Here is a 23,816-nt window from a genome sequence, read left to right on the forward strand (position 1 = left end):
TGTAATGGGAGTGAGATCAACATGGGGCGCTGCAGTCTTGGTAATCTCAGAAATCACCCTTTCCATAAATTGTTGTTCTCTAGCAGCCAAGGTTTCTTCTATCTTTTGACCAACTAAAGTGGCCAACTGGTTTCCAAACTCGATCACATCCAGACCAGGTTTTTCAATAAGCACCTTAACTTGTCTTTCAAGTTCTTGCAAATCAACCTCTGAAGATCTAACAGTTGTGTTCAACAGGTTGGTGATAGATGATGTGACCCCAGATTGAGTAAGTACAAAAGCCTCCCTTAAAGATGTTGCAAGTAGATTGGAGGAATTGACCAACTCATTGAGCTTGTTGAATACCAAGTCCTCATTTGCAGAGAACTTATTGATCCCCAGGTCAACCACTTTGACATTTGTAATGTGTTCCTTTTGGTACGTGGAGAGGGACTTGGTATTCTTGTCAAGTACCTTTTGAATATCCTCAACCCTTGTAAGTAGGTTTTGGATATCAGATTGAAAGGATACAAACTGGCTATCCAGAGACAAAAGGGAAGGTGTCACCCTCCAGAAACAAGAGGAATTGTTGAAGAAAGAAGGGGAAGAGATTCAAGTTGACGTACAGGCTGAGAATGCTCAGGTATGTACGCCGGCGACGGTGGGGTTAGAATGTGTCTATTTCTAGGCACATTCATGGAAGAGAGGAGTTGTCTTGAGGCGAATTGAGGAATTTCTTGTAGTGTGGAGAAGTCAAAAGGTGAAACTGAAACTGGTAGATCTAGGGGTTGACCAGAAAAGGAAGGAAGCTGATTATGTGTAGATGCATCAGCCATTTCCTGGTCAGAATGTGTTTCATCCGAATCCGAGGATTCAAGCTGAAACTCACCCACACTCATGCCTAGATCCATGAATGATAGGGGTGGCTGAATAAGCTGTTCAGACTCCTGGTGACCAGTTCTAGTTGCCTGGATGGTTTCACCAGTTTGGGGATCCATTGCCGAAGCATCTTCTCCCTGGAAAGAGGTCACTAGTGCCTCAACCACAACTGCTCGATCCTCAACTGTAGTATCATGGGCCGTAGAGTCTGGAACCTCGATCTCTGGTTGTGACTGACCAGAAACTTCATCAGCTCGTGCTTCAAGAGTGTCAGAAGTATGGCTCTACAAGTTAAGTGCTGACACGGACTCTAAGTTGGGCTGGGCTGACCCAATAACATCTTCATCACTTCCTCCTATAGCAAGTTCGGAAGTGGTTACCTGTTGTTCACCCCTTTGACTATCTCCAGCATCTTGTTGGGAAGAGGCTGGAGGGCTGGCAATAGTACTAACGTCAGTGGCAAGATCTGACTGTCTCCTAAGGCGCATTTTTGTTGAACGTTTTGCCTTTGGAACTACCTGGACACCTGTTGGGAGGTCTCGAGGGTGAGATATTGGTGGAACTGACAGGCTGGAGCTGGTGGGGAAAGACTACTGCCCAGGTTCGGCAACCGTCACAGTACCAGCAGACGAAATGGTGGGTCCCTCATTATTTTGAGGCCCACCCAGTAGTCTTTCTGACTCACCTTGGACTGGTGCATCAGTTTTTGAGAATGCCAGCTGCATTCTACTTGGCATCTGGACCTCTCCAGGTGAGGAGCAAAGAGAGTCCAAATTCCTCAGCGTCTCTGGGACAATGTAAAGTGACTGAGTATTGTGATAAGCATCACTGCCCAGGATCTGAAGGAAACACAAAGACAAGAATCTGGAGAAGGGTATGCACAATCCCCTGTTACCCTTCAACTTCTGCACAAAACTTCTAAAGATGATCTCTGCAAAATCCACTCTAAGACCATTCCACAAGCAGTAAGCCATTTCTGCTTGGGTAGAGTTAATTTGGTCAAGGCCACCAGAGCTTCCTCCTATACTCTCTACCAAATGAATGAAAAAGTATCTCCATGAGGGTGTGAGTCCCTTCAACGTCATGGCACCTTTAGTTTTTAACACCCCATTCTCTAAACATTCCTTGTTTCCCATGTCAAGGAGTACCTGGCGATAGTTAATATTTTGGGAAATGACTACTGGAGTCTCACCTTCCCTCCAGTAGTTGAAATGCAGAGTATCTCTCACAGTATCCGCTGTGATGGTACACGCAACTGTTCCATCCTTGAGAGAAAAAGAGATGGATGAATAGTCATCAGCGAGTTGTGCAGTGTACCAGAATTCACACAAGTAGTCATGGTACAACTTGTGTGGATTGAGAGAAAAAGTCACACCAATGGGAGAATCCAGAAGGAAATGTTGGATTCTTCTGATGAGAGAATCGGAGGCTTGAACCCCTTTCAAACTAGCCATGGGATTATTAGGGTTCAATTTTATCAATTTTGCCTCAGGGGCACCATGTGCACGATTTATTTGAGAGGATGGGTTGTATGCAACATTGAGCAAATTAATGTCTCTGCTGCGAGAAGATTTGGGAGCCATTTGATAATAGAAAAAGAAAAGATTGAACTCTGATAATTAGGATTTTGATAATAAGCAGAGAGAAAAGAGTAATTGTTGATGATTGGAATTGAATGAAGGAATGTGAAACGAAAGTGAATAAGTGAAAGTAAATACAGGGTATTTATAAGCTGAATTCACAATCCCAAAGAATAAATAAGAATATTTTATTATCAAAAATCAAAGCTTTTAGATATTTTGTTAAAAATAAGTTTGAATTTTGAGCTAAAACATTCTATTCCTAATGTCAGCATTAAATGCTACGACGGCTTATATACCCACTCGCCCACTAACTTTTCACAATCCCAATAAAAGTGCATCTTTTTACAACATGGTAATGACACGTCATGTGATAGTTGTGAGTGGGTTAAAACACTCGAGTATTATCACGTGTCACACAACTGACCAAGTACTCTTACCGTTATGAAAATTTGGTTAACCTCTAGTTTGAAGATGAGACAAAACATTTACACTGAGGAAACAATCCAATGCCAGTTTCAACTGGAGAACTCTCCAGTTGCAAAAGCAATTTTTGTTAGAAAAATGTTGAGTCTTTTCCCCCTAAACATGAGATCCATTTGATAAAGGACTGGTTTTTGAGTACATCAAAGCGTTAAATCTCCAACCAATCAAGGATCACCTGAACCATCCTCAACTGGAGGGCCTCACCAGTTTAATGAGGATTTAACATGCCCAGTTCGCTGATGAGATGTTTAAAGGTTTTCTCATCAAGAGGTTTTGTAAAAACATCAGCTAACTGTTTGTCAGTGGGAATGAAATAAATTTAAATATCTCCTTTCATAACATGGTCATGAATGAAATGATACCTGATGTCAATGTGTTTTGTTCTAGAGTGCATCAGTGGGTTGTGAGATATAGTAATTGCACTGGTTTTGTCACAAAAAATTGAGGTTCTTGAGTATTTCATACCATAATCAAGTAACTGGTTTTTGATCTAAAGAATTTGGGCACAACAACTGGCTGTAGAAATGTACTCTGCCTCAGCAGTTGACATTGAGACCGAAGTCTGCTTCTTACTGGTCCAACTCACCAGTTTTCCCCTTAGGAAGTGACATCCTCCAGTTGTTGACTTTCTATCAATCTTACACCCTGCATGATCTGAATCTGAATAACCCATTAGATCTAACCCTGAGCCTTTGGGATACCAAAGACCAAGGCTAGGGCACCCTTTCAGGTACCTGAAAATGCACTTAACAACATGCAAATGTGATTCTTTAGGGTTAGCCTGAAATCTGGCACATAAACATGTTGCAAACATTATATCTGGTTGACTTGCAGTTAAATACATCAGTAAACCAACCATTCCACGATATTCTTTTTGGTCCACTGGTTTTCCATTTGGTTCAGAATCCAAATTTAAAGGAGCTGCAATGGGTGTGGTTTTTGATGGGATTGAATCAAATTTGTATTTTCTTAACAAGTCTCTGACATATTTTTCTTGGTTGATAAAGATACCATCCAAGGTTTGTTTAATTTGTAGACCTAAGAAAAACATTAATTCTCCCATTAAACTCATTTCATATTCAGTAGACATGAATTTTGAAAACTTTTCACACACTGCATCATCAGTTGACCCAAATATAATGTCATCAACATAAATTTGTACCAGTAAGATATTACCTTTTTCTTTCAAGATAAACAAGATATTATTTATTGCACCTCTTAGAAAACCATGTTTAAGAAGATGTTTGGTTAAAGTGTCATACCAGGCTCTGGGGGCTTGTCTAAGACCATACAATGCTTTGTTCAATCTATATACCCAGTGAGGATGCTTCTCATCAATGAAGCCTGGAGTCTGTTTAACATACGCTTCTTCTTCCAATGTTCCATTGAGGAATGCACTTTTGACATCCAGCTGGTAGACTTTGAATAGCAAATGGGTTGCATAAGCCAAGAAAATTCGTATGGTTTCAAGTCTAGCAACTGGAGCAAAAGTCTCATCAAAATCAACACCTTCTGCTTGACAGTAACCCTTGGCAACCAATCTTGCTTTGTTCCTTACCACATTGCCATCTTCATCCTTCTTGTTTCTGTAAACCCATCTAGTTCCAATAGGTTCCTTCTTCAACCCTGGTGGACAAGGAACAAGTTCCCATACATTGTTCCTTTCAAACTGGATAAGCTCTTCTTGCATTGCTTTTACCCAGCTTGGGTCTTCCAAAGCCTCATCAATCTTCTTTGGTTCAATTAGAGATAAGAATGTGATGTTCAAGCATTGTTCACTTGTGGCTCTTCTAGTCTGAACCCCACTACTTGGATCTTCAATTATTTGCTCAATTAGATGAGCTTGTGTCCATTTAGTGTATTGACTAGGTTGGTGTACAACAATATCAGTGCAAGTAACATGAGGAACCTCCACAGTTGTTGAAACTGGAGGAGGATCAATCCAGACTTCTTCAACATCATCATCAGAGTCAATGAGATCACGATTTGCATCATGGAATTCTTCAGTTGAAGGCACATCTTGAACAACTGGAGAACTTGGAGTCTGAACTGGTTCTGATATTGGAGTAGCAGGAACATCAGATCCAATCACCAGTTTTTGTGGTAAGTTAAAACTGATGGAGGGATAAAATGAAGTGTCACTGGAGCTTCTCTTCTGTGCAACTGATTCCAAGTCTTGGTAACTGGAAACATCTTTTGGTGTAGAAACTGATTGATGAACTTGATCAGATATACCAAAATCAACTGGAACAACTGGAGATAAATCAAGGTTTGGTCGTTTATTGATTGTTTCATTTGATTCATCGAATGTGACATGAATTGTCTCATGTACCTTTTGGAGTCTATAATTATAAACTCTACAGGCCTTTCTGATATCTGAATAACCCACAAGGACACCTTCGTTAGCCTTTGCATCAAACTTACCCAACTGACTGGAATCGTTAAGAATATAAACTGGACAACCAAATACATGGAAATAACCAATATTTGGTTTACGATTCTGTGAGTCCCTCGATAGCTATAGATCGCTCTCGAGATCGTCTATGATTATGTCGTGAGTGCGGAATCCTCACGAGATAACTAGTTTGATTAGTAAACTGGTATATCGCTAATTATCAAGTAAATAATCAGCCGTATTATGCTATCTTCGTGAGTGCGGAATCCTCACGAGATAACTAGTTTGATTAGTAAACTTGTATGTCGAACGTGATACTTATTTTAGAGTATTCATTCGTATATATATGTTTTGAGTCGAACTGGGCTTGCTGGGCTTTGTTCTTACGAACTTAGCTGCCCAGCCCATGTAACGAAGTTAATCTTCGTTTGTACCAAACGAAGTTTATCTTCGTTTGCCTCTAACGAAGATATACCTTATCTTCGTTAGATACAAGACTTAGTTATATTCCTAAGTATTTCATCTTAAGGAATCCTAACACATATTATGTTTGTACTTGTATATTACACAACAATATATATAACACCAAAACATGTAATCGATCATTACCATAACATAAAGTCCATAATCTATCAATTACATATATAGATACGACATAAATTAACATAATGTCTCAATCTAAACGACATATCAAATCTAAGTTGCTGTTGTCACATCAACATGCATCAACAGATTCCTTAGGACTTCATAGGCATTCTTCCTACGTCTTTTGACATAAACTGACCGATTCTGGGTGTGACAAGCAGTTGCTACAGCTTCGGCCCAAAAACTGGTTGGAAGACCTGATTCAGATAACATACTTCTTGCAGCTTCAATCAATATGCGATTCTTTCTTTCAACCACACCATTTTGCTCTGGAGAACGAGCTGAAGATAAGTTTTGGGAAATGCCAGTGTCATTGCAAAATGATTCCAATTCTTTATTTATAAATTTTGTACCATTATCACTTCGCTGCTGACACACTTTCTTGGTATACTTGAGCTCAACTCTTTTGATGAGAAAGATGATTTCACTAGGTGCATCACTTTTTGATCTGATGAACACCACCCAACAGTATCTGGTGTATTCATCAACCACAACTAAAGTGTATCTCTTACCAGCTTTTGTTTGAACATTCACTGGACCAAATAGGTCCATATGTAGCATGTGAAGAGGTTCAGTGATGCTGAAGTTTTGCCTGGTTTTGAAACTGGCTCTTTTCTTCTTGCCCATCTCACACCCTGGATATGGCCTCTCCTTTTTAAAGGAAATTAAAGGTATCCCATCCACCAGTTGCTTTCTTGATAATTTATTGATGTTTTTGAAATTTAGGTGGGATAACCTCTTATGCCATAGCCAGCTGGTGTCCTCATCAGCTTTTGCATAGAAACAATGCTCTTTTGGAGCTGGTTCCATGTCCATTATGTACACATTTCCCTTTCTTGGAGCAATCATTACCACTTGCCAATCCTTGTTAAAAATGGTGCCTTGTGCAACATCGAACAAAACTCTGAAGCCATCATCACACAGTTGACTTACACTGATCAGGTTATAGTTTAAATCATTTACAAATGCAACTTTAGTGAATTTGACTTGTCCATTGTTAAGCACACCATATCCTTCGGTTTTTCCACTACCATCATTACCAAAAGTCACTTCGGTCCATCTTGGACAGTGAACTCTTCCAGCAGGGGCTTACATCCTGTCATAGTCCATCCAGCTGCGCTGTCCAAATACCAGATATGCTTCTTTCGATCGCCCTGCACACCCACAAAATTATTAGTTGTTTTTGTGAACCCATCTTTTCTTGATGGGTTCACTGGACTTCACTTGAGAAGTCACAGTTGATTGTTTAGGGGTGGAACTGGAGGCTGAATCTGGAGCTTGTTCAATTACTTCAGATTCATGAGTAAAAACAATTGGTACTTGGTATTTTTCTTCGCTTTCCATTTTCAGTTTTGGTTCCAGATGGAGCCTTTTGTTTTTGTTTATACTTAGAAAGGGTTTTGACATTCAGTTTTTCAACTGAAGGAGAAGAGGCTCCTTTCAGATTTTTTATTCTGGCAGTACAACTCTGAACCTGCCTAGACAAAAGTTGGAGTTGACTGTCCAGTTTCAGTAAAATGTCATTTTCTTCAGACACCTAACCCTTGGACTTAGGTTCAGTTTGATTATTAGTCTTAGGATTATTGGGCTCCTTTGACTTTTGAGGTAAAGGCTTTTCACAATCAACCTTTTTAACTGGAGCTTTAGCCTGATTGGCTCCAGTTTTAACCTCAACAGGGGTGATTTTAACGGATTCAGTTTTGAATTTCTTAGGTTGATCATAAGGTGTTTCAACCTGAAGAGATGAAGGCAATGCATGGAGATCTGGTATTGCAGCTGCCATTTGAAGATCTCCAGATTTCCATGCATTCTTTTGTGCATCAATTGTTCTTGAAAAAGCATCATAATTCTTCTCAGATGCATTAACCCAGGACTTGATAAATTTTTTTTCTTTCTCAAGATCATATTTTAAACTTTGATTTTCAAGTTTTAATGCTTCAATTTTCAAAACTGATTCTTTTAAAGCCAACTGGACACTCTGCAAGTCATTCAACTAGGGTTTCACATTGTTTAATTCAGTTAAGATTGTTTCCAGATATCTTTTACTGTCAGTTCTTACAGTTTCAACAAACAATAAATCACCATTGAGTGATTCAGCAATGTCTAGTTTCAATTCAGGGTCATCCTGCTTATCATAATCACATACCTTTTTCAGAATGATGTCCACCCATCTTCCTGCAATGACATCATCTTTCACCAGATGTTGCTGTTAATCTTCAAGTGCCATAAAACACATATCCCTAATCTATTCTTCATCATCAGATGAATCATCAGAGAGTTCCCACTTCCCTTCAGTGTTTGCCATCATGCATTTATTCTTTTCTTTTTCTTTTTCAAGGGACAAAAGGGCAATTTGTGCCTTAAGCTTCTTATACTTAGCTTTATATTTATCATCAGGCACATTATAAGTTGGAATAAAGGGACCAGATTGATTGTTCATTTGACTAGACCTGCAATTCTTCATAAAATAACCTTTCTCACCACACTTATAGCAGGTAAGATTGGCCTTGTCCAGAGAGTTGGAGCTGGAAGCATTGTTGGAACCATTTAATCGATTAGATTTGTGCTTAAACCTATTAAAGGTTTTGTCAATCATGGCTACCAGGTCATCATCGTCAGTTTCATCACAACCAACACTGGTCTCAGTGGTTGACCCAGAGTTCAGTAAGTTGCTTAACATCTCCTTCGTAGAATGTAACTGGACATTCTCAGAAGAAATCAAGGCAGTACAAGGTTGTCCAGTGAAACTGGTTCCCTTGGAACTTTGAGCATAGTTTATGGCATCCTGTTCAGCCACAAGTCTTGCAGCATTGTTATCCTCTGTGAATCTAAAAGCTCCATAGAGAGATGCAAGAGTGTGAGTGTGTAGGGTCTTACCTTGTCTTAGGACAAGAATCATGTTTTCCCATTTGGAAGGAAGAACATCACAAAATTTCTCAAGAAGAATGTCCTTGTCTTTTTCAACACCCAACCCTCTTAATTGATTAATAAGACTAGTAAATCTGGTATAAGTACCAGTTAGACTTTCATTGGGTAGAGCAAAGAAGGATTCATACTTCTTGTTTAAAGCAACCTTTCTAGTGACAATGGTGTCCTCACCTCCTTCAAACTGAATGACTAATTCATCCCACATTGCCTTGGCACTGGGAAACAGCACAAGTGTTGGAATTAAGTCTTCAGGGACAGCAACAAGGATCATGTTTTTCAGTCTGGTATCCAAGTCTACCAGTCTGTGACCCTCATCTGACCAGTGGTCTTCTGGTTTTTCTCTAGATCCTCTTATTCCAGTTGGATCAAGAAGAGAACTTACCCTAAGAGACATGGGTATAGAGGGTCCATCCTTAAGGATTTTTAACATATACCTTTCTATCCCACCAAAATGCAGCAACATTCTGGCCTTCCATGTCCCAAATGTTTCACCATTCCCATCAAATTTGGGAACAGGAGTATTTCAATAATGGACATGGACAAGGTTTGGGGCATTAGGAGGAGGTAGAGGAGGATTGTTATTAGCAGTTTGATTAACATTTTGATTAGGTATGGTATTATTAACATTAGTGTTTTCATCATTACCAGGACCATTCTCACCTTCAGTAGTAGACATCTTAGCAGATCTAGGCAATTATGTTAGCCTTCCGCTTTGATACCACTTATAAGTCCCAACTCAAGAGATGGTACTAACTGAAGACACCTCTATGTCAATGGTGAGAGTTCTTTGCAATATAATCACTGAACTGGAGACGACCAGTTACAGTGATTGTATACCAAGTCCTTGAATAGATTAATTAGTAGGTGACAAAGAGAAAGACAATGCAATAAGTAAATATACCATAGTAAAATGGTGAGACCAAGTTGTAATTTTCAAATGTATTTTATTTATAAATAAAATACAAGGTTGTTGTGGAACCAAGATAATACAAAAGTGTAAATATCCTAACAACCTACGAAATGCAAATGATCTATACTCGGAAATTCACTTTTAACAATCGAAACACTTAAAGTTGTGAAGTGTTCCCTTTTAGGATTGAGAAAATATTGCACAAGTACACCAATAATATTGCAAAAGTCTGAATATGCAAAGTTGTATTCTTGTTGTGCAAAGACCTCTATTTATAGACAAAGTTGGCATTGGGAATCCAACTTTGTCGTATAAATATGGTTGACAGAATTTAAGGAAACTAAGTGAGTTCCTTTGAAATGCTTGATAAGGTAAGTCAAGACATTACTTTATCTAACCTGCTTTATGCACTTTTGTACTTTAATCACAGAAAAATGATATTGTCTGTATAAAACTGCATAAAGCAAAAAGGTCTTCCTCGTAAATAGTGTAAAGCATTGTAAAGGCTTTAAACTGATATTCTCCAGTTTCAATCTGAGTAAAATGCCAATTGGGCTTCGCTTCCATTGTCATTCTCTATCTTCCATTTGTTGTCTTCGATGTTAATTGGAATGTCTTCAGTTCTGATCAGATCTCAACTGTAGGAAAGTCTTTAGTTGCATTGACTGTACATTGCAGCTGGACTTCAATATATTTCTGGACAAATCTTCTGGTCTCCAGATGCAACTGGAGTGATGTGCAAAATCTAGCTTTAAATTTATAAATAAAAAACTACCCAAAAACTCACTACTACGCACTCACGGGCAGTGAACCCGATCGTTTGTAATATAGTTAAGAGGTAAGTCTGAGTTCGTTCTCAGGGATTTGGAAATGATTAGTTGCTTGTAAAATGGTTTGGAAAACGGGTGTTGCTTCGAAAATCCTTTTGACAAATAAAGTGTTTGCAAAATAATTGCATAAATTTAAAAGAACACTTCAGACAATATAATTAAAAGTCATCCACCCTGACTTCCCTCGACTTCAAATGTGATTGCATTTAACGAAGAACAAATTCTCTAGAGTTTAAAGATAATCGTGACAAGATTAAGCTATTCACGTGGTACCACCAACCGTGAACAAATTATCGAATCACTTAACTACTAGTCGAATTACCCAAACCGGTACCACCAAAACTAAGACAATTCTTCTAACAATCAGTTTTATTGACTATCCAATTATCAATTGAACCTATGTGACAATAGCGTGGTACCACCAACCGATATCAATCACGTTGACAAAATTAATCTTTTCTTAAAACAATATTCACTATCATACCATGAACTAGTGATAATTACTTATAGACAAGTAACCGTTTTAAAATCACATACACATTCAACTGGTACCACCAACGAAGAATCATATGCAACCAATATCGAAATTAATTAATTAAAAGAATTAATATCATCAAGATCACAGAACAACGATAATTAAAATAAACCCTTTTGAATTAAAAATATTGCAATCACATTATCCGTCTAGTTCCATCAAGGTGGATGATTAAAAGTTTAGCCACTCATGATCAATTCATGATGATTATGGTGAGATCCAGCCAAGCAAAACCCTAATTATAATTGGAACCTAGGGTTCAAAGCGGGAGACGATCGGATCTTCAAAGAAACTAAGTCTGAAATGATGGAACACAATAAGAATTAATATAGGTCGAATCCTATATTAGTTTATATATAGGTCGAACCCTATATATATATATTCTAAACGAGCACAATAGGAATTTATATATATATATAAAGTCGAACCTAGAATCGGATCTTAGAAAGAAATCAAAGGTTAGATCGAAGCTTGAAAGGTAAGTACACTCGGATCTTGGAAACCCTAAACAGAAAGCTAGCCAAATTTATGTTTAGAAGGAAAGACAGAGATCGTGTTAATATAGGTCGAATCCTATAAGATTATAATATATATGTCGGATCCTATCAGAAAGTCCTGATATATATGTCGGATCCTATCAGAAAGTGTTAATATCTATAATGTCGGATCCTATCAGAAAGTGTTAATATCTATAATGTCGGATCCTATCAGAAAGTGTTAAATATATATATATGTTCGAACCGGTCCATCGTACTCTAAAGATCCCATAACACTATAAGTCGGATCCTATAATATCGAATCTTATAAGATCGGATTCTAAAGATTGGAAGATGAGGCTTAGCATTAATCAGATTTTATATATATATATATGTATATATGAAATCGGATCTTAAAGAAAAGAAAAGAAAAGGATCGGAACTTGCCAGGCAAAAGAGGATCCGGCTAAGCCCTGGGATCGGGTGACACGTTCAAAAAAGAAGACAAACAATATATATATATATATATATATATGTGTCCGATCCTCCTCATATGAAACGGAACTAAGAAAGAGGAGAACTTGAGAGATCGGATCCTAGACAGAGACTAAAGATCGGATCCTAAAGTTGTGCTCCTATCGGACCTTAATATATACACACACGTATATATAAAGCTGTGCTGTATATGTAACACGTATATATAAAACGGATCCTAGTACATATACTCTAATCTGATCCTAAAGTCTAAGACTAGAAAAGCTTTCTTACACTTTTTCTATATTAACATCAATTTAAATATAAACATATTTAAATTGATAATTTATAAATTATATGACGAATGTTGATTGACAAAGAATAATTCTCTAATGTTTTATACCTCTTACCTTGGAATGTGGGCCTGCAGCCCAATATGGCCCATATACGAAGAGAACCCTAAGGTGATAGCCTATAAATACTCCTAATCATTAGCTGCCAATTCATTGATTCCATTCAATTCCATGCACATTCTCTCATTCATACATACATTTAGAACATTCTCTGCAACCACAGAGAATAGCAGCAGTACATTCAATATTCATGATCAATCAATCATCATATAAAAATCATATATCATTAATATCCTCATAGATCGATACGTCTCTATGTGAAAATCATCTTACACCTTAGATTCGTCAAGAATTTATTAGGTTTGCACTCTTGTTTGAGGAGATCATGATGATTTTCTTGGTTAAACTCTTTTGTAATTGAACTTTTCATTCTCATGCTCAAACATTGGCGCCATCCGTTAATTTACTGATAACTGGACGGTGATTCTTTTTTGTTGCCAATCACAAATCATCTTTGTTCTTGTTGTTTGTTTTCTTTGCTAAAATGGCTGATGAATTCACTCTTGTTTCTCAAATTGTATCTTCTAGGTTGGGGAAGGGTGTTGATGTTGAGAGAGATGATTCTCCATTGAATTTGGAGACCTCTGATATCTATAATGCTCAAAGCATCTTTGGTGAAAAAGTGCCAGATTTTGCTTCTAGATCTAGTGAGGTGGTGACAAGTGCACCCAATGTTGTTCTTGGTAGTGAGTCTAGGCTACCACCCAGGATGGGCGTTGGATCTAACTTTGGGGGTGGTAGTGCTAGTGTGGGATCACTCTTCTCCTCACCTTCACCAACTATATCTCCCTTAGCATCTTTATTTTCAACACTCCCAACCAGTTCATCTCCTATCACTATGCCCTCTTCTGAACCTGGCTAGCTAAGTTCTCACTTAGCAGGCATGGCTGGCTCAAACATGACCTGGGGTCAGACATCCTCACAAGCAATGGCAGGCTCCTCCTCTCAATCTGTAACTATCCAAGAGAGTCATCTGTTAGAATTGTTAAAGCTAGCTGCCATGGGCACTCAGCAAGTACAGACTCCACCACCCCCTCCAACCAATTGGTTTTCTGAACTCTCTGCCAGGTTAAAGCCAACTCCACCTCAGCCAACCCCACCACCTCCATTGGCTACAGGCATGGAGTCTATAATGAAGCTTTTGGTAGACGGAATGAAAAAACAAAAGCCAGTGGAACCACCTCCTGAACCAGTCAATCCAGCAAAGGAGTTGTTAAAAATGCTAAAAATTGTTGCTGGGGAGGAGGCGGATGAACAGGCAAGGGTGGCCACAGTACCTAAGTCTGCAACTAAGTCAAGGTTATGTGACTGGGTGGCAAACTACGCCTTTCCAGACGGTCAGAAGGTTCCCACTATTGTTGGCACTTATGACGGAACCAGAGACCCGGAGGATCACTTGGCAATCTATGATCAAGCCGTTCTAACTGAAAAGTGGGTAGACCCCGTGGCGTGTCACCTATTCCCAGGCATCCTGTAAGGTTATGCCTTAGAATGGTACCAAACTTCCGGAAAAAAGCATTCAAGACTATGCAGATTTGAGGAAACAATTTATAGCTCAGTTTGCTCAGCAGAAGAAGCGTCAAAGAAGCCACTTGGAAGCTCACTTGATCAGGCAAAAGGGTGGTGAATTGCTAAGGGACTTCATTGCAAGATACACTAAGGAATGTCAGAAGATACCGGGTCTCCCGGAGAGCCAGCAGGTGTCAGGTTTTACCTTAGCATTACTCCCTGGGGATCTTCAGGATGACCTAAGTAAAAGAATTCCATTAACGTTTGGAGAAGGTACAGAAAGAGCTTTCGATTTCATCCGATCTAGGGAAACTGCTCTTCTTGTGAAAGGGACAGTTGGAAGGGATAGACCTGGGGGAAGTCTACGGGCCGGAGGCTCTGGAGGTGGAAGATATGATGTTAGAAGAAATGATAGAAGATTTGATCATAGAGACAATAAAAGGAGAGAAGAAAGAAGAGATGATAGGAAGGATGACAGAAGGGAGAAGAGAGGCGGCCCTTATGATAGAATAGTCAACTTGATAAAATCTCCAAGAGAGATCCTGAAGACGGAAAGAGTTGGAGAAAACTTCAAACCTCCCCGACCAATGATACATAGGACTGGAAAGAAAGATATGTCAAAGTACTGTGAATTCCACGAAGACCATGGTCATGAAACAAATGCCTGTAGAGAGCTTAAGATCGAGATAAAGAGAGCCTTAGATGAGGGAAAGTTAGAACACTTAGTCCCCGGTGCAAGGCAAGGAAAAAGAGCTGCCCATGCTAAGAAGACTTACACTTGGCAGAAGCAAGATGGAAGGAATGATTGACCTCCACCTCCTGATGGCCATGTTTACATGATAAGAGAAAAAACTAAGTATGAAAAAAGAAAGGCAAAGGTCCTTGAACCATGGAGGATGGTCTCAATCTCATTCCCTCCCGTAAAGGCAGTCTCTTCTAACCCGGTGGTGATACAGGCCAGGGTGGCAAACTTTGAAGTTGGAAAGGTATATTTAGACAATGGAAGTTCCTCCGACATAATATATGAACATTGTTTTCAAAAGTTACCTCAAAGAGTTACAGATCTTAAGCGTCCATCAAGGACTCAGCTTGTCAGTTTCATGGGAGAGTCTAACAGGCCGGTAGGAGAAGTTTCAATGGAGGTTATGATGGGAGAATACCCATTTCACCGAATTGAACTCATTTAGTTTATGATAATAAGAGCCCCCTCTGATTATAATGTCATACTAGGCAGACCTTCCATGCAAAAGTTCGGGGCAATTCCATCAACAGTTCATGGAATGGTGAAATTTCCAACTCCAGCTGGAGTAGCTACAATTAGGGGAAGAATGACTTGGCCTGAAGAGTGTAGGCAAGTTGAAAAAATTTTACCAAGAAAGATTTAAAAATTGCAAGAAATCCAAAAGCAAGACGGTCCCGATGAAAAAGTGATAATTAACAAGAAATTTCCAAAACAACCTGTAATCATCGGGTCACAACTTCCAAGAAGAATCAAGGAAAAGTTGGTTCACTTGTTAAAAAATAATTTGGACGTCTGTGCATGGCAGACATCTGATATGACAGGAGTCCCAAGAGAGTTAGCTGAGCACGCATTAAATGCCAATCCCAACATTTCACCAATAAGACAAAAGAAGAGGGGAATGTCTCAAGATAGAAGCAAAGCTGCATGTGAACAAGTCAACGAAATGGTGGAAGCTGGAATTCTTAGAGAAGTTAAGTATCAAACCTGGGTGGCCAACCCAGTCATGGTGAAAAAGCCAGATGTTTCTTGGAGACTTTGTGTAGATTTTAAATACATCAACAAAGCTTGCCCGAAAGATAACTACCCCCTCCCAGAAATAGACTGGAAGGTGGAATCTCTTGATGGGTTTAGATTAAAATGTTTCCTGGATGCTTATAAAGGGTACCATCAAATTTCTATGAAGAAGATAGATGAAGACAAGACAGCCTTCCATACAGATCAAGGAATTTATTGTTTTGAGAAAATGCCTTTTGGCCTAAAGAATGTCGGGGCTACTTATCAGCGTTTGATAGACAAAGCATTCAGAGATCAAATTGGAAGAAATGTGGAAGCCTTTGTGGATGACATTGTGATAAAGAGTCAGGCTGAGGAAATAATGTTGGCAGATGTACAAGAGACCTTTGACACCTTAAGAAGCATCGATATGAAATTAAACCCATCAAAGTGTAGCTTTGGAATGGAAGAAGGAAAATTTCTTGGACACATTGTGACTCCTAAAGGAATCAAGGCAAACCCTAAGAAAATTCAAGCGGTAATAGACATGGCATCCCCTCGAACCAAGAAGCAAGTTCAAAGTCTTAATGGGAAGTTGGCTGCCCTAGCAAGATTTCTGTCAAAGTCTGCCGAATGGTCTTTGCCTTTCTTTAGAACATTAAAGGGATGCTTAAGGAAGCAAGACTTTTCGTGGTCGGCTGAAGCAGAGGAGGCATTCAAGGATATGAAGAAGTTCCTTGCTGACCTCCCAACTCTCACAACCCTGATCCCAGGTGAAACACTTACTCTATACCTTGCTGCTTCTAAAGAATGTGTTAGTGCAGTATTACTTGCAGAAAGAAGCAATGGCCAAATGCCAATATATTTCGTAAGTAGAGCCTTAAAAGGCCCAGAAATAAATTATCCATGTTTGGAGAACTTAGCTCTTGCCTTGGTCCACGCGGCCAGACGCCTAAGGCGATACTTCCAAGGTCACCCTATTCGGGTTCTGACTGACAAGCCAATAAGGCAAGTGCTAGCCAAACCTGAAGTATCTGGACGATTAGCCAAGTGGGCTATAGAACTGGGTGAACATGAAATTAGCTTCCACCCAAGAACATCCATCAAGGGCCAAATCTTGGCTGATTTCTTGGCAGAAACTGACTCTTCCGATGTCGCAGGAAAAGAAGTTCAAGAGGTCCAGGAAACCCAGGAAGAGGAAGGCCCAAAGTGGACCCTCTTCACAGACGGAGCATCTAATCAAGAAGGATCAGGAGCAGGTCTTATCTTAATCGATCCCGAGGAAATAGAATACACTTATGCATTAAGATTCAACTTCCCAGCATCCAACAATGAGGCAGAGTATGAAGCACTCCTTGCTGGCCTCAGAATGTTAAAACAAATGGGAGTAAAGAAAATACAAGTATTTGTAGATTCCCAATTAGTGGCAAACCAGATCAATGGCACATTTGAAGCTAATCAAGCATCCATGCAACTTTACTTAGAAGAAACAAAGAAGCTTATTGGAGAATTTGAGTCTTTTCATATAGAGCAAGTTAGAAGGAACCAGAATAAGAAGGCGGATGCTCTGAGCAAGCTAGCTTCATTAACCTTTGCTCACCTCACCAAAGAAGTCTTGGTTGAAGTCCTACAAGAAAAGTCTATAATAAAAGGTAAGGAAGTATCTCAAGTTGAAGAGGAAGAAGACTGTTGGATGACCCCAATTTACAATTTCATCAAGAATGAAACACTTCCAGAGGACAACCATGAAGCTCAGAAGGTGAGAATGAAGGCACCAATGTACCTCCTTATCGAAGATAAACTATTCAGAAAGTCTTTTCTATGTCCGCATCTCCGATGTGTAGGCCCTTCCCAAGCTCAAACTCTAATTCAAGAAGTTCATGGGGGTACATGTGGAATTCATGCTGGACCAAGATCAGTGGCCACAAAGATAATGAGGCTTGGTTATTACTGGCCTTCAATGAACAAGGATGCCAAGGAAGAGATAGAAAAGTGGGAATCCTGCCAAATACATGCTCCAATATCAAGAATGCCAAAGCAAGATCTCATTCCAGTAAACACTGCTTGGCCATTTTACAAGTGGGGGATTGACATTGTAGGTCCGTTCCCGGTTGCAGTTGGAAATGTAAAGTTCTTAATAGTGGCTGTCGACTATTTTTCTAAGTGGGTCGAAGCTAAACCACTTGCTACAATCACTGGTCAAAAGGTGATCAACTTCGTTTGGGAATACATAGTATGTCGATTTGGAGTACCGCATGTGTTGGTAAGTGACAAAGGAAAACAATTTGCTGAGAATCCATTCAAGACATGGTGTGAAGATATGGACATTAGACAAGTATTTACCTCAGTTGCCCATCCTCAGGCCAATGGACAAGTGGAAGTGATGAACAAAGCAATAGTGGGAGGTATCAAAGCAAGGCTTGGCAAATGTAGAACCGGTTGGGTGGATGAGCTTGTAGGAGTACTATGGGCACACCGGACTACCCCAAGAGGAAGCACTATGGAATCACCATTCAGTCTTGTCTATGGAACCGAGGCAGTCATCCCACCAGAACTAAGCATTCCAAGTCATCGCATTGTAAACTTTAATCCAGCCTAAAATGAAGAAGCTTTGAGAGAGAACTTAAATCTCATTGAAGAAAGGAGAGAAGTCTCTCACATCAAGTTAGCTGAAAACAAACAAAAAATGGCTAAGTATTATAACAAGAGAGTTTGCCATGTGTTTTTCAAACCGGGGGACTACGTCTGGAGAAAGAATGAAGCAAGCAGAGTGGAAGACTTAGGAAAACTGGGGCCAAACTGGGAAGGACCATACATGGTCAACCAAGCAAATGGAGATGGTTCATACATCCTCACTGAGCTTGATGGATACCCCGTGCCTAGAACATGGAATGGGACAAATCTAAAAAAGTGTTATGTTTAAACAAAGTGACTCAATGGAAATTCAATTTTATGGTCTGATCTATAGATCCCATCAGTTTGTACTTATATCAATGAATCATGTCTTTTATATTTCAATCAAAGAAATCCTTTTACCTTGTATTAACTTGGTTTATCAATGAAAGTGATCTTCATCTATGGTCCGATCTAAGTATCCTATATATTCTTGTATCTTTATGTTATTTACATTGCTCGAAACAAATAACTTTTAAAGAAAAATTATATATTTTTTGCAATTTGCATTCACAAGTTGAAAACAAAGTCTCGAACATAGAGTCGAGCATGGGAAATGAAAAATGCTAGCTAAATAATTCCCAAAATCCCAAGGTATAACCTTGGATGTGATTATCTTATAAGATGTAAAATGCCAAAGAAATTTTCAAGGCTGAACACTTAGATAATTTTTCGTCTTTTTATCTATACGAGAAAGGGCAAGCACTTCCTATTGGGAAGCGACACTCGCGAGTAACAAATATATAACAAAGGTCAAACAACCAAACAATATATATAGTCTTTCCAACATATTTTAAATAAGAAAATCATACTACAAGGCTACAAGCCAATGCAAAGGAAAGATAAACACAAGTACATAATCTCTTAATGGAAATACAAACAAGTATTAAAAAATACAAAGTCTAAAATGCATGACAAATGTGACAAAATAAGCTAAGCTAAACATGACCCTCCTCCATAGCTGCTGAATACGGAACATCCTGAGTAGTAGAGTCAGGACAAGCTGTCGAGGTAGAAACAGAAGTGGATGGAGGAGCAGAAGCTTGAGAAGTAGAAGCAACAACAACACCTGGAGGAAGACCTGGATGAGGAATTTTAGCCTTAAGGGTAGCACGTTGAGCTACTGGGGTGTCAGGAATAATGATAAGTCTAGACATGTCTGCAACAGAAACACCAGGCATGCCAAGTAAAGAAGTAACATCATCCAAGACGGGAAACTGATAAGTACGCCATAACCCCCCAATAGTGTGAAATATTTCTCGAGCCTTTTCTGCGCTACGATGATGGAAAGTCACCTTCCTATAAGCACCATCCCAAGCACCGAGATTAAGGGCGGAAAGTAAAAAACGGGAAAGAGTTTCTTTAATATCGGGGTGACCAAGCAAACCCTTAAAAATCTCAGGAAAAAAGTCCAATAAAGATCTCATACGCTCAATCTCCTTATCCTGAACTTCCAACTTAGAAAGGGAATCCTTACTCTCCTGTTTAAGCCCCTGAATCTCCTTGACTTTGTGTTCCATGCCAACCTCTAAAGTATTGGTCCTATTTTCCAACTCAGACACTTTCTCACCCATACTTATGTTCTCTTGAGTTAAAGACTCAAGACTACCCCTCACCCTCTCCAACTCAGAATCAACCCTTTTCTTATCCTCCCTAAGACTAGTGCAAATAAGTCTTTCCTCCTCTAAATCCTTAGTGAGAGAAATGAGTCTGGCATCCCGAGATGACAACTCCCCCTTAAGCCTCTCAACCTCACTGGTGAGTGACTCAATCTTACCCAAAGCTGCATTCTGGAATCTCATAATACTAGCAACACAGTTAAGGGTGTTGACACACTGAATGCGGGAAAGCTCGGGAATGTCTCTAAAGCGAGACTCTGCAAAGAGAATGGGAGGAATCATGCCCTCCAAAAGACTCTTGGCATGCTCAGGATTTTGACCATCATCTTTAACCTTGATTGATGTCCTATGAGCAAGATAGAAATTCCCGATGGACCTGTTGAGATCACCTGCCTCAGTGGGAATAAGAGTAGACCCAGCCCTTGAGGACTGAAAGGGAGCAGTAGGAGTGTTGGACCCCACCCTAGCCTGAGCAAGACGGTATATGTCACCCATATGCTCAGAAGAAAAAGGGGTCACTGTAAGAGAAGACCCAGAACCAGTAAAATAACCATCCTCCACAATACGATCAGCATAAATAGGAAGGCTGGAACCGCAAGAAGCACCAAGTGGGAGAGAAGAAGTAGGTGCTGGAATGGTCTGAGTAGAAGAAGTAAGAAACATCAAGGGTGCTGAAGTAATCTGGGTCTCAGTCTGAGCCTGCACCACTTGATTGTAAGGAGTAAAACCTCCCATCCGCCCATAAGATGCAAAAGTAGGATGGGTAGTCTTCTGAGACTTGGAAGGAGAGCTAAATAACTCATCTCCCATCCTTTTCTCCCCAACAGGTTCAAAGTAAGAATCACCATCTTCATCATCCGCTTCTTCAACAGTAACGGGAGGATCCCTATCTTCAGTAACAAGATCACCTAAATAAAGGAAAAAACTAAGTTATACACAAGCATATACAATAATAACAATAGCACTTAGCAATGGTGGAGAAACTTACCATCTTTAAGGCTACCAGAAGCCTGAGAGGAAGGAAAGGCAGTAAGAGGACCTAAAGAATGATCACCTCTATCCATAGCATTATAAATGCTCAATGACACAAGCTCATCATCATAACATACTCCATCAGGGTGGAGAGGAAGATTCTCCTCAGCTTCTTCTCTAAGTTTCTCGGCCTCTGCCTCTGACTCAGATCTAACCTCATAATTCTCAAAAGGATAATCAAGAACATCCATCAATCTGAGAGCTGAAAATAAGAAAAGAAACTAAGTGTTAAAATTCATAGATAATGCAAACATACAAGTTAAGATAAAAAACATAATATAAAGGATGGATTTCATACGTTTATTGGTAGAATTCTCTATGATGACCGGGATGAAACGCCAATCCCAGTCTGGGCTAATCCCAACCATAGCTAATAAACCCTCAAAGTCTGGGGGGAAATACCGATAAGCAATGCAACTAGCAAGAAGCCCTCCATAATAGTCAGGGTCAATCAGGTCATCAGCAACCTTCTTATTCAGCCTAGCCACCATGTCTGAATTATAACCTGTATTTCCCTCCCGAAGAATTTCCTTATTATTGGTTGGAAGAAATGTATCATCTAAGAAGAAGAAGTAAAACCGCCAAGAACTAATCTTGGAAGGAGTTTCTATTAACTTAAAAGTATTATCTCTGTAGAGGAAGGTGAAATAATCACCTTGTCTCGAAAGAAGAAATATTTTCCTAAACATAGAAAGAGACACAGGTTGTCCTAAAGCTTTCGAAATCATCTCAAATCTCACAATCTTTCCAGAAGCAATCGGGTGTAACTGGGCAAAGCCAATCCCATAATAACACAAAACCTCAAGGTAGAAAGGTGTCAATGGAACCCTAAGGCCAGAACAAGTGAGATAGTCCCTATAAAAAGCAACTTTCCCCGGAGGTGGAAGGTTAATCCTATCAACATCTTCAGGAACAGTGGGATTATACTTAGCAATACAAGGATAGGTCTCAATCAAGCTTGCTAGACTATCACTAGTCACGGAAGAACAACAATCCCCAGCTAAGGCCGGAGGTTTTCTAACCTTGCTAACCTTAACCTTAGTCCTAATCCTACTACTTCCTTCAACATTCTCAACCCCAGACATGGTGACAACCTAAAATAATCTCTTTTAATCTTTCAAAATTCAAGGATGAGGCAAGAACAACACCTGTATCAAACAAAATCCTAAGTGAGGATCTAGCACAAAAAACTGATGCCAAACATTATGAAAACTTATCGCGAAATAATCATTTCTTTAGGTAATTTTTAATTCAACAAGCATGCAGGTTCAAAGCTACATGTCAATGCCAGAGTTAACAAAAATACAATCAAGCAAGCTATGTATTCATATATATACAATCACACCAAATATATACCTGGATATATATTTATCATGATTATATCAGTATCAAATATGAGACATAAAACATAGTTCAAAATCGATAATCCTCCTCAGTACAAGCATATTCAAGACTTATCAAGTACAAGGAAGTGCTGAATTCATAAATCAAATATGCCTAGTTCTTCATAAGCTAGCAAGCACGCATACAAAATATATGAACATTGAGACATAGACAAAAAATAATCAACCTCAAAGAAAAATCAAGAAATTACCTTAAAGATAGAGAGTTTCTGCAGGTAGAAAACTTGCTCACCAAATTTACTGTCAAGCAAGTGCTATTCTCCTTAGAACAATGACTGTCAAGGCAAGTGATGAAATTTTCAGAAAATTCGATTCATAAAAAAAAAAAAAAGAACAGAGAAGAACAGGTGAAAAGAACAAACCCTAGAAGAAAGAATAACTGATGTTAATCACCACACCTGGGGGTGCCTCTTGTTCGAACGGCTGAAAGGAAGAGAAGAGAAATTAAGAAACATAAATCTTCTAAGATCCTTGTATAGAAATTTAAAGAGTCTCAACCAATTTATGTATAGAAATAGGAGACTTGTTAAAAGAAATTAAGGAAAAGATCATACCTTTTTCTTTCTAGGTTCCCAAGACCGAACCAAAAAGGTAGCTTTACTCTATTCTCTCGACCGTACGGACTATTTCAAAGAAAAAGATATAAATATATAGAAAATTGAAAGAAGAAAGTTTCAATCCAAGATTTTAAGAATGAAATCTTACCTCCAAACTTGGGGGACTTGATGATTATGGTGAGATCCAGCCAAGCAAAACCCTAATTATGATCGGAACCAAGGGTTCAAAGCGGGAAACGATCGGATCTTCAAAGAAACTAAGTCTGAAAAGATGGAACACAATAAGAATTAATATAGGTCGAATCCTATATTAGTTTATATACAGGTCGAACCCTATATATATATATATTCTAAACGAGCACAATAGGAATTTATATATATATATAAAGTCGAACCTAGAATCGGATCTTAGAAAGAAATCAAAGGTTAGATCGAAGCTTGAAAGGTAAGTACAATCGGATCTTGGAAACCCTAAACAGAAAGCTAGCCAAATTTATGTTTAGAAGGAAAGACAGAGATCGTGTTAATATAGGTCGAATCCTATAAGATTATAATATATATGTCGGATCCTATCAGAAAGTCCTGATATATATGTCGGATCCTATCAGAAAGTATTAATATCTATAATGTCGGATCCTATCAGAAAGTGTTAATATATATATATGTTCGAACCGGTCCATCGGACTCTAAAGATCCCATAACACTATAAGTCGGATCCTATAATATCGGATCCTATAAGATCGGATTCTAAAGATTTG

General features: G+C 39.1%; 1 protein-coding gene across 1 annotated transcript; it reads left to right on the forward strand.

Moving 5' to 3' along the window:
* Positions 1 to 14,935: 14,935 nt before the first annotated feature.
* Positions 14,936 to 18,373, forward strand: LOC122585704. The gene is made up of 2 exons (XM_043757831.1): positions 14,936 to 15,181; positions 15,587 to 18,373. The coding sequence occupies exons 1-2, from the start codon at positions 14,936 to 14,938 to the stop codon at positions 18,371 to 18,373; spliced, it is 3,033 nt and encodes a 1,010-aa protein (XP_043613766.1).
* The last annotated feature ends 5,443 nt before the right edge of the window (positions 18,374 to 23,816 follow it).

This window comes from Erigeron canadensis, chromosome 1, assembly GCF_010389155.1.
Source record: "Erigeron canadensis isolate Cc75 chromosome 1, C_canadensis_v1, whole genome shotgun sequence".
NCBI lineage: Eukaryota > Viridiplantae > Streptophyta > Magnoliopsida > Asterales > Asteraceae > Erigeron > Erigeron canadensis.

Coding starts and splice junctions, on each gene's coding strand:
- LOC122585704 (XM_043757831.1), top strand. CDS start 14,936: ATGGTCTCAATCTCATTCCCTCCCGTAAAGGCAGTCTCTTCTAACCCG. Junction 15,182..15,586: donor TAGGAGAAGTTTCAATGGAG/GTTATGATGGGA, acceptor TGTGCATGGCAG/ACATCTGATATGACAGGAGT.